At 36.3% G+C, this 16,695-nt stretch overlaps 1 protein-coding gene across 3 annotated transcripts in view; it reads right to left on the minus strand.

The window, feature by feature from the left end:
• The window catches only part of ZC3H14 (zinc finger CCCH-type containing 14), a 53,633-nt gene that overhangs the window by 26,878 nt on the left and 10,060 nt on the right, over positions 1-16,695 (minus strand). For all 3 annotated transcript variants that reach the window (XM_043989869.1, XM_043989868.1, XM_043989870.1), the window contains 6 exons: positions 16,411-16,451; positions 16,004-16,199; positions 15,075-15,504; positions 13,781-13,941; positions 12,861-12,961; positions 9,282-9,437 (listed from right to left, as the gene is read on the minus strand). In XM_043989869.1, the coding sequence (XP_043845804.1) occupies positions 9,282-9,437; positions 12,861-12,961; positions 13,781-13,941; positions 15,075-15,504; positions 16,004-16,199; positions 16,411-16,451 (1,085 nt within the window). The remainder of the gene's footprint in view (positions 1-9,281; positions 9,438-12,860; positions 12,962-13,780; positions 13,942-15,074; positions 15,505-16,003; positions 16,200-16,410; positions 16,452-16,695) is intronic.

Raw genomic sequence — 16,695 nt, forward strand, 5'->3', positions numbered from 1 at the left:
ATTTAACACAAAAACTCATTTGTTACTTATTTGGCCCAGTAGGACCAACCTCTGGCTTTCTAATGATGAAAATTCCCCATTTCTGGATCAGATGATTTCGAAGGTCCTTTCCATTTCTAAAATTCTATTTTTTTTTAAGAGAATAGAACATAAGGGAGCAAAGGGCACTGTCTAGCCTTATTTTAAATACACATACATATTTATGTATATTTATATATACATACTTATACATATGTGGTAAAATATGAAAGTTTTTACCAGTTGGTTAGGATAACTGAAAGACGCCAGTTTTTGAAGGACCACCCTTTTGGGGAGGAGACGAACAGTCCACCTGCTGTGCACGTCAGATTGCCTGCGGGGACTCGACTTCCGGGGTGGAGAGAACGGAAGTGAGGCTTTTGCCTGCTTGGCGGGACTCCTGACGGCGCGGCACAGACGGTCTCTCTCCAAAGGTGGCCTTTTCGGTTTGGTGAGTTTTTTTAAAGAATATAGACTAAGCTTAGACTTAAGACAATTTGTATTGTGTTTCTACTTTCCTATCCTTCTAATCAACATCACCTTGTGACTACCACAACAATAAATAAAAAGGTCTATCTAGAAAACCAAAAGCTTCTTCCATTCACTAGTCTGGGAGATAAATTAAGGGAAAGGTTAAGTAGGGGAGATTTATGATCTAATATCCAATTTTAAATCTCACACATATATGTGTGTGTGTATATATATATATATATATATATATATATATATATACATAAACGTTTGTATCTTAAGCTCCCTGTAGTCTAAGTTCCAGCCAAACTGAATTTCTCTCTTTCCCTAACATGTGTTTTATGCATTTCTGCCTTTACTGTTTTTGTTCAAAACACTCCCTGATACCTAGGATGTCCTCTTCACCAACTGAATTCCTACCCAGTCTTAAAAGTCCAAAACAAAGACCACCTCCTTCATGAAACCTTCCCAGATTCCCTCAGTTGGGAAAAAAAAATTCTCTCCCACTTCAGACTTCAATAAGAGTTAAGTTTTATATCTCTCTAATACATTTGTAATATGTTGTAATTATCTATGTCAAAACCTCCATTAGAATACTATTTTCATGAAGTCAGGGAACATGTTTTATCTAGGCTTTGTGTGACAATTGGAGTGACACCACCTGCTGGAGAGTTACTGTAGGAAAGCTCTGCCATGAGGAGAAGGTGTCTGAGGGCAAGCCATGTGGCTTGGAAGGTCAGTTCCTTGGCATCAGGAAGTGTCGTTTATTCATGGGTACTGTCTCTCAAAGCTACCAGCCAATTAGCTTGGAGCTGTGTGTGCGTGTGGATGGGATGTTCCCAGTTTCACAGGAGGCTTGTGGGACGAGGAAGGGGCGAGGCTCATGAGGACCTCATGGTGGAGCAGAGCAGGAAACACTGGCTCCCTGAGATAGATAGCAGAATCTAAGCCTCTTTCTCTCTCTCTTCACCAAATTCTTATGCTCCTTAATAAATGCTTAAAAAGTCTACTCTTGCTAAAGCTTCTAATTTATTGGTGACCACTGATTAGACTTTTAGACAGTATAGCTAGAATCTTAGCCATACTTTGTGTCTTCCTTCAAATCTAGCACAGTAGGCCCATAATAACCTAAATATTGGGGGACAGTTAAGGCTGAAAAACTGCGGTATCATTAAGAAATTAAGGAAAGAACAAAAATAGGATAAAATAAAAAGGCCCAAGATGGAATCAGACAGAAATAAATTTTTACAGAGATTTGGCAGTTTGAAAAAGCAAGCACAGAAGAAGTATCAAAGAAAACCTTCTTCTCTGCTAACCTTTGAAAATGATCAAATCTTCCATAAGAGACCTTTCCCCTCCTCCACTACACCCCCTCCCCCCCACAAAAAAAAACCAACAAAACCATGGCTTGCAGTTTCTCCTAATCAATGGTCCTACATGCTGGGAAACTTTAAGCATTGTTCTGTGCCTTCTAGGTTTGATGTTTTCAGGGAGTTGCAATCAGAAGATATGGATGAATTCCTGGCAGTTACACTTAGTATCCCCAAAGCCTTAACATCAAGAAATATAATCATCTCAGAATCCTAAAGCATGACAAAGAGATTGAACCTCACTTAAAGCAACTGGGTATGTCCTCATCTTTTCCTCCCTCTTTGGGCCACAAGACTCCTTACAATGTGTATTCTACCACTTCTAGCTTTGTTGGAGAAGCCTAAAGAAAGGAGGAGCTCTGCCTTCTCCCCTCAACATGTGCAGGTCATGCCTGTATTCTTCATCCAAACGTAGCTTTAGAAAATGGTACATTTTGTTGTTATTAGTATTTTTTACAACCCTAACCTCCTACCCTTCTTGACAACATTTTAACAAGGTTGTGCTATTCTATATTCATATCTGCTTATACACCTTTAGCTTTCCATCTTTTGTTCCTGCCCTTTTAAAAACATAAGCTCAATAAACTTCTGTACAATCACACTGCTGCATTTTATATACCTACCCTTTCCTTTCTCATTATAACTTTTCATAATTACATGGATAAAATTGCCATTTACCTCACCCACATTATTTTTTTCTATTAAATGTTTTATTCTAAAATTATTAACTACCAGAAACAATTCAATAAAGAAAATAAAACAAATTTTACATAAACCATAAATTAAATGTTGTGATTTGTTTTTAAATGTGTAGATTAACTTTAACAGAATATGATAAAAATGTCTTGTTTGCTTTTATCATCTCCCAGTCTGCATTTTAAATTCTGTTGCTGTTATTAATTTGTACACAGTTATAATCAGTGTATATCTTATTGTTCTTTTTCATTTTACATCAGTTCATATTTATGTATGTGTATGTGTGTGTGTATATATGTATATATATGTTCCCATATTTCTTTATAGTACTTATATTTTCAATTTCATATAGTACAAAACTATTTCACTTCAAACACAGTTTGTTCAGCCTTTTCCAAATCACTGGACACATGGGTTGTTTCCAGTTTTTCCCATTATGAATTAAGTTACTGGGAATATTTTTGTAAAGACGGTTAACTGTTTCCATTCAATAGCATCCTTAGGGCAGTCCTTGTAGTGCACCCTACCCAATTTCTCATAATACATCCTCATGCTGAGACATTACATTCTTTGGGCATCTTTCATTTGGATTCCTTGAAATCAGCTTCTTAAAAGTTGAGTTTTTATAACCTACTATACTCAAAATTGTCTAACCATTATGAAAAATAATTTAGAATTTTACCCCAAAAGTCATTAAACTATGCACCTGATCCAGCAATACCACTACTAGGCTTGTGACCCAAGGAGATCAAAGACCAAGAGAAAAGACCCATAGGGACAGAAATATTTATAGCAATATTTTTTGTTGTAGCAAAGAAATGGAAGCAAAGTGGATGCCCATCAAATGCAGAATGGTTAAATTATTGTTTATGAATGTAATGGAATATCATTGTACCATAAGAAATGATTAAAGAGATTGATTCAGAGAAGCCTGTATGATGTGATAAAAAGTGAACTGAGGAGAACAAGGAAAATAGTTTATAGAATGACTACAATATTGCAAAGGAAAACAACTTTGAAACACTTGACTGATCAATCCAACGACCAATTACAACTCCAAGAGACTGATGAAGAATGCTTTCCAACTCCTAGAAGAGAGGTGATGGATTCTGGTGCTAAATGAAACAAATATTCGAATATGACAAATATGTAAGTATATTTTGCTTAACTATTTTTTTTTTACAACAAGGCTTTTATATTTAGGGGCAAGAACTGCAGGAAAGAATAAGAAGGAAATAATACCAAAAATAAAGAAAAAAAGAGCATTGATGAAACCTTTAAAATATACAGAAGAGAGCAGTTCAGAAAGGGAAACAGATAAGCTGCACTATATTGGTACAACTGGGTTAAGTTTAATATATAATTTTCAAAGAGCTTTATGTTATATATATTCTGTTTCACATACAACCCTATCTTTCTGTTCTTTGCTTATGGAAATGTTAATGTTTACTGATGTTTGACAAATTTTTAAAAAGAAAGAAGAAGAGAGGAAGGAACAAAGGCTGGAAGGAAGAGAGGGAGGAAGAGTGAGCCATTTCACAGTTGATAGGGCACTGGTCCTAGAATCAGAAAAAACCTAATTTAAATATGGTCATTTAACTTTGTGCTTCAGTTTCCTCATCTGTAAAAAGAGTTTCGACTCAATGGTCTCTAAGGTCCCTTTCAGCTTTAATCTATGATCCTATAATTCTATATTTTTTAAAAAAGATAGCACCATCCAAATTCTGTCTATAGCATATTCCCTATAATAATATTACTTTTGTTTCTTTCCTACCAAACACACTCTACCATGTTTCTACTTTAAAGTCCATGAAAAGAACTCCAGGTCTTTTATTTTCTTTACAAACAATGCTGCTCCTGCTCCTCCTCCATTAACTTTCTAGGATATGCCACTTTTGAATACTGTATACTTTTATTTGTCATATTCCAGTTATTAGTCCAGTTATACTAAATTTTAATAGCTATGTGATATGTACCTTCTATTAAAATTTCAAATTTAATTATCAACTATCTCCCATATGTCATGTAAGTATTAGTTACTGTTAGCAACCAACTTGCTTTGTATTTTGAGCTCTACTAAGCTACTTCTTTCTTCTCACCCTCTTCATAATAGCTGGTTTTTGGCAATCCTCAACTTTCTTCTCCCTCCTCCTAAAATAACGATTAGGTATGATCTTGATCAGGTCAGCAACGTCTCCCAAAATACATTCTTCCAGATAATTCTGGTCTGTCCCTTGTCCAGAGGCTATCCTAGCAACATCAACCACAGCCTAGGAAACCAAACTCCCTGGTCAGTGACATTCTATCAAGTTGTTCACTTCTAATATCCCCTTTCTCTTCCATAATTATAACCATTGAAATGGAAGAGATAAAAGTACTACCTGCACTACAAAGTTCTTTTTTATTATCTTTCTAGAGGTGCAGTATAGATTTATTTTAAGCTATCACTATTTCCCAGGTTAAATCATATAAGGCAAAATAGTGGGGTTTGGCAGGAACTAATGGAGGACTAAAATTTCCCACGGGTCTCTAAAATAACTTATAGCATCATCTTTGCACTAAGACAAGTCTGACTAGGAATTAATTAATTTAACAGATCCCTAAACCAAAGGAACTAGCTGACAAACCTTTTAGGATACAGAAGAAACTATAGCTTCAGCTTACTAAAAGGATAGTGAGTAATGTGGAGCTGCTGCTGCTGCTAACAGCTCATGCTACTTCCAGAAGAAAACTAGTAAAAAACTGTACTCCACCCAGTTACAATTATATATTGTTGTAAAACATGTAAATTAACATTAACAAAATATCACTAATATGTCTATTTGTTTTTGTCATCTTCTGATCTGCATTTTGAATTTCATTTTACTCAAGTTTTAAAGACAACTATACATAGCACAGAAACATCAAGTTTGGGACAGAGGAGGGAGGGACAAAAAAGCAGTAAAAAATAAGGTTGGGAAATTTTGCAGTATCCTCAGAAACAAATTCAACTGTAATATATCTTGTGCAGTTTTGAAATCTGTAAATGCCAGTCACTGATCATTTTGGCTAAGAGACAGAATAGCAATGAAAGTCATGATTAGAAGAATCACTATGATAATCTATTACATTTATACTTGCAACCAAATAAATGCCTGTCAAAATAATGGGCTGAAAAAGAGCTGAAGGTATTTAGATCTATATGATTTAGCCCTCAATGTATTTTTAAATAAGACAGCAACTCAAAACTCCAGAGAGCAAGAGAAATTAGTGAGAATTAGAAATAAGTCCTAACTTCATAAGGAATCAAAAAGAAAAGCTAGAATTACTGAAAGTCCTCCACTAGAGGGCTATCAAAAACAACTTCTAAAATCTTCCCCAGGTTTTCCTTCCTATATCGTTCACTGAAACTATCCAATCTTGAGACCAGAAGAACAATAACTTTTTCCTTTGCTTTTCTTTGTTTCTCTACTGACTGCCAATCCAGGTTCACTGACACCAAGTTCACCCCATTGTGTAAAACTTTCATCACACAGTAAGGATTTTCATGGGTGATTTTCCCTATCAATTAACCTTATTCAAAAGATCTATGATTTCATCAGTGTAGGAGGTCTCCACAGGCTTAGATTGAAACCCTTAACATATTAACATAACACATTACCTTCACATATAGCCTCCATGAAGAGGTCCCTGCCCTCTCTCACCAAAAAAAAAAAGAAAAGAAAGTCATGTGGTGGACAATCTTCTGATGATTATACACTGAAAAATGAACTAGTATGGTCCTTGGATAATTTCAATCACACCATATTAGAAGCCTTTTCAGCTTGGTAGGACCTGTCCCCCTGGATCACCTCCATGTTGAGGCATTGAATTAAAACTTTAGGAGCAGGGCAGCTAGGTGGCGCAGTGGATAAAGCTCTGGCCCTGGATTCAGGAGGACCAGAGTTCAAATCCAGCCTCAGACACTTGATGCTTACTAGCTGTGTGACCTTGGGCAAGTCACTTAACCCTCATTGCCCCACCTAAAACCAAAAAACTTTAGGAAAGACTTTAACTGAACTTTTAGGGTTTTAAATCGCATTTCAAAAGGAAAGGCAGCTTTCAGTCTAAACTGAAAGGCAGAATTAAAAACATAATTTACAGGTTTAGTGGTGACTGGGAATCAGACAGGCCACTGCTTTAATGACTCAAAATATTAAGTGGAACATAGGGTAAAAAAAAAAGAGAGATAAATAAAGGGGATAAGAAAGATTTTTTTTTACTATACAATATTCCAACTATGAGCATGGTAAAGATGTTAGGGTTAAGAAGGCAATTTATTGAAAATGTGATCTCCCAATTTTATTTCATCTTACTAAAAATTAGTACTGTAGAACCCAGATGTAGGCTCCACAACTTAAGAGAAAAACATGAAAAACTATGAGTTTGGAAAACAAATTAATAAGGAGGATTAGAAAATGGAATCATTTAGTATGAAGAAAAAAGTGGTAAAGAGGTGATTTACCACTAGTGACATAAATTAAGGTTGTCATTATTGATGAGAGGTGACATGGCATAGTGAAGAATTAACTATGAAGTGTGGAAGACTGGGGTTCAAGGCCCATTTCTGACAAATATTTGCTACATGATCTTGAGGGCAAGTCATTTAACAAACTCTTAGGGCCCACAGATAACTCTCTAAGACCAAAAATTGCAGAGCAGATTAAATTTTGTACTGGTAGAAGTTTCCTTTTTGAGAGCTCCCTATAACTGATAAAAGCATAGGTCTAAAAATCATTATAGATAGTAACAGCTTTCATTTATCTCTAGCATTTTACAATTTACAAAGCTCTTTCCTTACAATCCTCTTAGGATGACAATGAAAGTATTACCCCCAATAAATATCTGTTGGATTTTACAGAAGAGTATAAAGAAGATGAGAGACAACATGACTATCTTACCAATTATTCATAAAGATCGAAAGACACACAGACATTTATCTTAGTCAATGAGAACAAAATTCCTAACCATGAATTAATAAACAACAATGGAAGAGTTAAGTACCAGCGGAGGACTAAGATAACCTTTCTTTTTTATAGCACCCATAACCCGTACCTGAGGGTAAGCAGAGAGCAAGAACTAAAAAATTCACATTTAGAATCTTAAATTACACAAAACATAGTGATGAACACACCTATGTCTAATTCTCTTAGATAGTATGAAATGAAAAATATGATTAAGACAGTCCTCCCTTACTATCTACATGAGGTGAAAGACAGAATGGCATGGTGGATAGAGAAAGACAGCTAACTTGAGAGTCAGGGAAACATGAATAAAAGTCTCACCTCTGACACATACTGGCTGTGCAACACTGAGAAAGTCACAATTCTCAATGTCCTAGGCAACTCTTTAAGACTCTAAATTATGAAACATGTGCCAATCTACAGGGTTATAAGTTCTTTACTAGAAGCTCACTACACTGATGAAATCTGGTATGCATGCACAAACGAATGAATGAATGAATGATCAAAGGAATGGTAAGGGCTGATTTGCACAGTACAGAATGTGCAAAGGGCTTGGGAGAACAATGTGGGGCAGAACTGTCAGGGAAGCCTCCACAAAGCAAGATAAGACTTGCACTGTGCATTAAACATGCAGAAAGGATCAATATAGAACACTTTATATTGCATAGAAGGATCTGAAGGGGAAGTGCTGTATTACATGAACAACAGTAGACTGGAATGGGTACCTGGGTGTTATGGAACCAGTATGGTGAAAAGACTAATTAGAGTATAAGATTCAACTGAGGAGTAGTTTGAAATAAGAGTGTGATAGGTTAGGGTAAAGCCAAATCATAGAAGGCCTTGAGAAGTAAAGCAAAAGAATTTATATTTGCTACAGGTGCTAATTGTGGACTCACTGTGGTTCATGAGTAAGAAAGTAACATGGTCAAAGTATTTTAGGAAGATCAACAAGGCTAATGGTTGCAGAGAATGATTTAAAGCAAAAGGAAAATTTGGAGATAAGAAAACCAACGATGGCTCAGTGATTAGGGCCTGGATTAGAAGTGGAAGTGTAGAGAGCAACGGGAATGGAGATGAAGCAATTAATCTGACACACACAGAAAGAATACTTGGCTTAATTCAATTATTGACTATATATAAATGGGAAAATCAAAGAGAGCAATTTAAAATGACTAAATGTTTTAAACCCAGGAGAACAATAGGGGCATTAATAGAAAGGAAGAAAAGGAATACAATCTTCTTCCTTAGAAAATATTTAAGCAATGATAATATTTATTAAGTGCTGGATCTGAATTTAGAAAGTTCAAATCTGGCCTCAGATCCTAACTACTTGTGTGATTTTGGGCAAGTCACTTAACCTCTGTCTGCCTCAGTTTCCTTCTCTGGAAAATGGGGTAATAATAATAATAATATCTACCTCTCAGGATTATAATGAAGATAAAATGAGATATTATTTATAAAGCACTCTACAAACCTTAAAGCATTATATAAATGCTTGCTATTATTATTAAAAATACGTGGATAGAATTATTCTCACACATATTAGATGTAGCTGTTCCTTGAAGCAAGAAACTGTAGACTATACTTTGTCATTGACAAACATTTAGTGAAACATTATATCTTCATAGGCTCCTTTGAAGTTTTAAAATTTATGGTTGGGTTCCTTATTTTTCTGACAGTACAGCAAATGTAATTTCATTTGAGGAAATGTGCAATAAAAAACTAAGCATCACTTTACCATTACCTTGAATTCTTTCTAAACTCTGTTCTTTTGCTTCGTCGAGTTGAATTGGAGGACTTAATCTGGGGAGCCTGCTTTGCCCCTGGACCACTTCAATTAGAGATTCTTCCTGAGCAGTACGAGTTCGGGGAGCAACTGGAACCGTCTGTTTCTGTGGGACTTTCACATAAGAGAGAAATATATAAATGGCATTATTGCATATCAAACCTCAACGCTGAATGTTATCATATCTAAGAGTAACATCACTGTAAATTTATATAATGTTTTATGAATACCAAAGTAGCTCACTAACATTGCCTTATTTATTCCTACTGCATCTCTGATAGGATAAAGAGGACACCATTATTCCTACTTCAAATTTATATGTACACACCCCTACACTTATTGACTAATCCTCATGATATCATGAAGACTTCACATCCTAACGCTTATGAGTCTGGGGTTAGGAAAAGTTTCAAAGCTCTTCCTTTAAAGGTGGGTTTATGTACAACTAACTGGTTTCTAATTGATTTTCAAGATACTCAACACTAAACTACCTACCCTTCTTCAATGTTATGAGTATTGGTCTTGAAATGGAAAGGAAGAACGAATATAAATCATGGCAACCCACTTTGGAAGTTCCAGGTATTTTTCATGTTTGCTCCAATTTCAAGCAGAAAGGATACTCTGGCAACCAAAGCCACTTGGCTCCAGAATGTTAAATTGTATATTCAGGGTTGAATTTTGCTTGGGAGAAATTTTTATTTTAAACAAAAACTTATAGAAAGTAATTAACTTTCTTCAGCCTAGCTGAAGCAGCAAGGCACCCTAAGGAAGAAACAGAAGGTGGTGTATACTAAGCAAGTGAAACCACCATCTCTACCATCTTACAATGAGTATATACTACTATCCTCCAAGTCATGCAGGTTCATAGTTTAGGTATCATCCATTAAACTCTTACTCCTCATGTTCAACTTGTTGCCAAATCCTATTGATTTTACCTTTTTAACATCTCTTGTATACCCACATCCTCTGACACTGTCACCACTCTTATGCAAGTCCTCAGAATCATTCATCTATACTATTGCAATAGCTCAATGTTGGTCTCTTTGCCAGAATTATCTCCCCACTCAAGAACATCCTCCAATCAGATGCCAAAGTGACCATCCTAAAGGGTGGTTCTGACCACGGCATCCCTCACTTCTGACTCAATAAATTCCAATGGCTCCCTATCACCTATAAATATCAAATCAAATATAAAATCCTGTTTACATTATAAACTCTTCATAACCCGCTTCCCCTTTCTTGTCTTTTTTTAATCTTACTTTATACCTCTACATAGTCTGAACTCCAGTTACACTGGCCTCCTTGCTATTCCTCCAACACTCCATCTCCAAGAGAGTTACTTAAGTGTTTTCACTGGCTATCTCCCACCCACCCCCACCTGGAAATTTTTCCCTCATTTTCTTCACTTCTGAGTTCCCCTGGCTTCCTCCAAATCCTAGCTAAAATCCCACCTTCTATAAAAAGCCTTTCACAACCCCCTTCAATGACAGTGTCTGCCTTCTGCTGATTATCTCCAATTTATCTTGTATATATCTTGTTTGTGCACAGTTGTTTGCAAGTTGTCTCCCCCATCAGACTGTGAGATCCCCAAAAGAAGGGAGATTTGTTTTCATTTTTTTTTTACTTTGTATCCCCAGTGCTCAGAACAATACCTGATTGACCATCCCCCTTCAGACCCTGATGGAAACAGCCAGTACCCTGAATCCAAAAGCTCTGATAATAGCAGTATACCCCAAACCATCAGACCTGCTTCCAACCCAGGCCCCACAGTCATCAAATGGAGAGAACCCACCTTCCTCATCATCACCAGCAATAGCTGCCGATCAAATGTCATCAGCAAGCCAGAACTCCTAGGAGCCCTTGGAGTGGCAGTGCCCCCAGACCACCAGTTCTGCTTCCACTCCAGCCTTCACAGCAATTATCCAAGGAAAAGGCTCTTTTTTTGGGGGGGGGGAGGGGGAATGGCAATGAGGATTTAAGTAACTTTCCCAGGGTCACACAGCTAGTAAGTGTCAAGTGTCTGAGGCCGGATTTGAACTCAGGTCCTCCAGAATCCAGGGTCAGTGCTTTTATCCACTGTGCCACCTAGCTGCCCCCAAGGAAAAGGCTCTTGTGGAAAAGGGGCACAGCCAACCTCACCAACCACCAACCAACTGCCACTCAAAGGCAGCATGGGCCAGGCAAGTCAAACCAATACCACTATCCTGACCATCATTTACCCTCAGATCCTGAGGAGAAAGCCCAGAACTCAGAACTCAAGAGCTTTGGAAGAGCAAGGTTTCCAGCCCAGTACCCACAGCTATCATCCTGGGAAGTAAGCTCTATGGATACGGAGCCTGGAAACTGCACCTACAGATGCTATGGCCACATCTATTAAAGACCCAGAAAAGAAAATTCTTGTCACCAACGTTCTTGGCACTGTAAAGTGTTTCAATATCAGAAACGATAGGATTTTATCAGTGGAAATGACATGAAAGAAGAGGTGTTACCATTTCTTTGCCATTGTACCCTAAGGACCAGTAGCTGAAACCTTCCATGTGTGTTGTCTCCCTCATTAGAATGTGAGCTCTTTGAGAACAGGGACTGTCTGTCTTTTCTATTTGTATGCCCTGCATTTAGCAAAGTACTTTGCACATAGTTAAGTGCATAATAAATGCTTTATTCATTCAATCATATCCAAAGTGAGCATAGAGAGAAAAGGAGGGGAAGCAGAAGGCCAAGCCGAGCAAAGCATTCATGAAAGAGTTGACCTCCAAATCCTAGCTGTCAACAACAAAATGGTCATGGGAATTCTGATACTTGGGTTATGGAGACAGTATGGCAAAAAATGCAATGGCATCATAGTATAGCATATAATTTGCCTTGAGTTTTAGATTACTGAATAATTATAGGTATGTGATGGGAACTTCATTCAACAGTAAGAATTGTGCAAAAAGGATAATTTTACTCTTAAAAGGAGTGAGGTTTTTATTTTCCTCATAAATCAGATGCTATCACCATTCATCAAACTTCAATTATAGAAGGAAAAAAATACATAAAAGATTCCATTCTCTGCCTTATATTTGTTTATTTTTACATTACTGGAAGAAGTGAAGAAGAGATAAGAAAGGAGAAACTTTTTCATAAACTAATAATCTAGACCAAAAGAAACTGAAACTATTTTAATTTCTCCAGTTTAAACGTTTTCTTAATTCAAATTTTTTCTTTAAAAACTTAAGTAATGGGGGCAGCTGGGTGACACAGTGGATAGAGCACCGGCCCTGGATTCAGGAGGACCTGAGTTCAAATTTAGCCTCAGACACTTGACACTTACTAGCTGTGTGACCCTGGGCAAGTCACTTAACCCCAATTGCCTCACAAAAAAAAAAAACACACACACACACACACAAAAAAAGCAAACAAACAAAAAAACACTTTGTTCTTGATGCAATCTCCCTTTATCACAACTTAGTCTTCTTTTTGCTATACATCTGAGTTTTCAGTGACATTCTGTCAGTCTATAAATTTACTCCAACATAGAGAAAAAAATTAAATTACCTGTGGAATAGTTGGTTGTTTTGGTAACAGATTCCTGAGCTTCTGATATAGCTTTCAATATTAGGTTCTTATTAGCTTGTTTGGATGGTGGGAGTGAAGGCCTAAAAAAGTAAGGTTTCAAGAAATTTACTTTTAGTAGACATTTTTTCACAGAAGAGGAATTCTCTCAAGTTACTTATCTTTTAGGTATCTATTCCTTTACTACAGCTTATGTTTTGACTGAATTAACTTTAACTTTTAGAAGATATACACAGTGCCAACATAGTGCCTAATATTAAAAAACAAAATAATCTTAACCCAACATCTTGGCAACATGTGCATAGAATTCCATCATAACTACCTGAAATAAACAATGTCTCATTTTTACCTATCCATTCACAATAATTTGTTTACAGTGTTACTGCTTTCATCTATACTACTACTTTAGACCATACTTTAGTACTTGAAGTTGGCATGAGCAGTGTCTCCCTCAACCTAGATCAAAACTAATAACTTAAAACTTAGAAGATGATCTTCAAGAATTGCTATGCCTTGAAAGTCAAACGTTAAAAACAATGTTAAAAAAAATTGTTTTACATGTAATTGGGGAAAATAGTATTCAAAGAAAAATGCAAGAATTGCTATGCATAAAAATCTTATCATTCTGAGAGCAATAAAGTTATGGGTTGTCTCCCCAATTTAGCTAGGTTTGTCCTAAGATGATTATACCATCCTACATAAAACCCATTTTTGAAACCTGTCCAGGGTTGAAAGGACCTGCTAGAACTTGTAGATCTCCTAATCAATTGACACATATTTATTAAGTTCAAAGAAATCAAGGTCACCTTTAAGCCACAATGACACACTAGAGTGAGATTTTAGTGGACAGTACATTTACCAAATGAGCAAATTATATACTGGTTTACATCTTATTCACATACCTTCTTTCAGGTTTTGCTGGCACAGACACACTGCTAGACACGCTTCCTATACGTAATCCATACTCTTCATCTTCCTCTTCCTCTTCACCATCATTATTGTACTTTTTTACTTTAACAACTGAACTTACCACAGGTAACTTTCTCTTCCGAAAGTTTTCTTCCTGAAACCAGAAATACTTAGGAGTACTTCTCTATTCAGATAATGGCAAATTTCTACTTAGAAGATTAAGCAAAAATTTAAAAGCCAGTCAGATTAATAGTATCATGGAATAGGGGGCAGCTAGGTGGTGCAATGGATAAAGCACCAGCCCTGGATTCAGGAGGACCTGAGTTCAAATCTGACCGCAGACACTTGATACTTACTAGCTGTGTGATCCTGGGCAAGTCACTTAACCCTCACTGCCCCATCAAAAAAAAAAAAAGTATCATGGAATATTTGGTGGCCAAGATGACTAAAAATGCTAACTCCATTTGAATTACAGAGCTGGAAGGGACTTTAGAGAGCATCTAATTCAATCTTTAACCAAAACATTAACTTATTCTACAATATTCCTAATAAGTAGTCATGAAGCTACTACCTAAAGATTTCCAGGAAAAAAGAAGGCACCATCTCTCAGAGCAGCACATTCTACATTTGAACATTCCTTTTCATTAACAAGTGTCTCCTTATGTCGAACTAAATTTGCATTTCTCCACTCGTCATATTTCTGCCCTCTGGGATCAGGCTAAAACTCATACATATATATGATAATGCATCAGTTATTTTTAAAGACCACAATTAGGCTTGTGGGCAACGTAGTTTTCTCTTCTCCAGGTAAAGCATCCCCAGTCAATTCAATTAAATCTTATGACATAGTTTTGAAGCTTTTATCTTTTCTTTGGATACTTTCCAGTTTGTCAATGTTCCTCTTAAAATGCAGTGCCCGAAACTGAACACAAGACTCCACATTTCGTATAAAAAGACATAGTAGATGGGGACTCTAATACGTCCCACATTTTGGACTACACATCTATCGATGTTAAGAGCACAGTAGCTTTCTCATGAGTTTGTAGTTTACTAACCCCCTCCCCCATATTTTTCCTATATGATCTAGAGATATATTCCCCCATCACAAAAGTGTACGATTAGTTTTCAGGGCCTTACACACAGGACTTTTCATTCATACTTAATTTCATCCTATTAGATTCACTCCATATTCTTAGACTGACCAGATCTTTTCAGATCCTAATTGTAATCATTCTACCTATCCATTACAAGTATTTAAAAAGCTAAATTTTATGCCTTGATACAAACCTCATTGCTTATTTTATCAGAGTTTGGTTTGGTGATAGGTCTATAGGTCTCTGCTAAGCCACTAAATGCTTCTGATTCACAAAGATGTATTGCTTCAAATGACCTGCTGGTCTGTATGTCTAGCTGTTTGCCAGTCTGAATACTGTTCTGCTGCTGCAAATGCAACCTGTGTAAATGTGCACTGCCATCTGTATTTCGACTTCCTGGAGGCCGGTAGATTTCAACAGTAGGCCTTGAAGAGCTGTATGTAACTGTCACTATGGGTTTTTTCCGGGATAAGAGAGTGTTTTCCTGAACAAAATTCAGGTCTTCATCAATGAGATCATCTGGTTCTGGTTTAATATCAATTACATCTTCAGAAGGGGCTAGCTCTCGAAGAGGCTTCACTGTTGACATTAGTCGAGCTGCAGTTCCATCATCATAAGGCTGCCTATTTAAAAAGAAAACAAATTAAACTATGACTGAAAACCTAAAACATTTCAAAAAATGATTATGAAAACAAAGAATAGAAAATCAAGGTTTTAGTAACTCACTCAGACTCTAACCAAATGCGACTTTTTTAGTTCCCTGTCTATTCTTGGTACTTTGGCTTAATCCAAGTATTGGCAAGAGATAATATTCTCCTAAGAACATCCTAATTCTATATTATTTCACTTAACAAAAGTTGCTTATAATGTTTATAATCAACTTTTTTTCCTGGCTGTGCCTCCATATTTTCTAAAACTCAAGCTAAGAAATCTTTTTAAACACATTCACAATATATTTAGGAGATCAGACTTAAGAGTTGGAAGGCACCTTAGGTATCATTAAGTCCAACACCCTCATTCTACAAATGAGGAAACTCAGGCTCAGAGAAGTTGTCCAGAATCACACAGTTAGTAAATGTTAAGTGGCTATTGTGTGTTAAGTATAGGGTATGAGATCCTTACCTGATAGCAGAGGTTCTGTGATCTTGTGAACTTGTAGAAACTCTGGAATCATTTTTTTCAGATCGAGTGCTAGAAACAGCAAGAGGTAGCAATGTGTCCTCGTGTCTTCTTTCATCTCCTCCACCTAAACCGCTCTTATTTGAAGGCAGACTACTTTCAAAGATATTGGTCTCAGAAGATTTTAGACTAGAAGGCTCTGTGAAAGAAAATGCATGATCTGTCTTAAGGTAAGTCTAAAATATTGAAATGAAAATAATTTTACTGTGATTTAACTTCATGGAAGTATTTTAGTATTTTTTTGAATAGCCACTTAGACTACTGTTTTAAAAAGAGCACAAATGCTATTAAAGTAGTAGAGAAAGAAAAATATCTTGCAAATTCCAAATTGACATTAAAATAAATCTTACCAGTAGTTACAGAACGAAGTTTATCTAATACACCATGAAGCCTAAAAGAAAAAAGAAAAATTAAACGTTTCTAAATCCAAGTAATTTCATTCAACTTTCTTCTCCCATTAGACTCCTACCACAAGTATGATGATATTACAGGATCACTCTTTCAAAATGAATAAACAGTATTAAGACCAACTATCATGTTGCACAGATTTTTTTTTGTAGAGCTGACTTTTCTGCATCTGACTCTATTAACTTTGCAGAAGTCAACCAAACTCAGAAGATTTTTCTTGGCTGATT

This window comes from Dromiciops gliroides, chromosome 2 (assembly GCF_019393635.1).
Source record: "Dromiciops gliroides isolate mDroGli1 chromosome 2, mDroGli1.pri, whole genome shotgun sequence".
Lineage (NCBI taxonomy): Eukaryota > Metazoa > Chordata > Mammalia > Microbiotheria > Microbiotheriidae > Dromiciops > Dromiciops gliroides.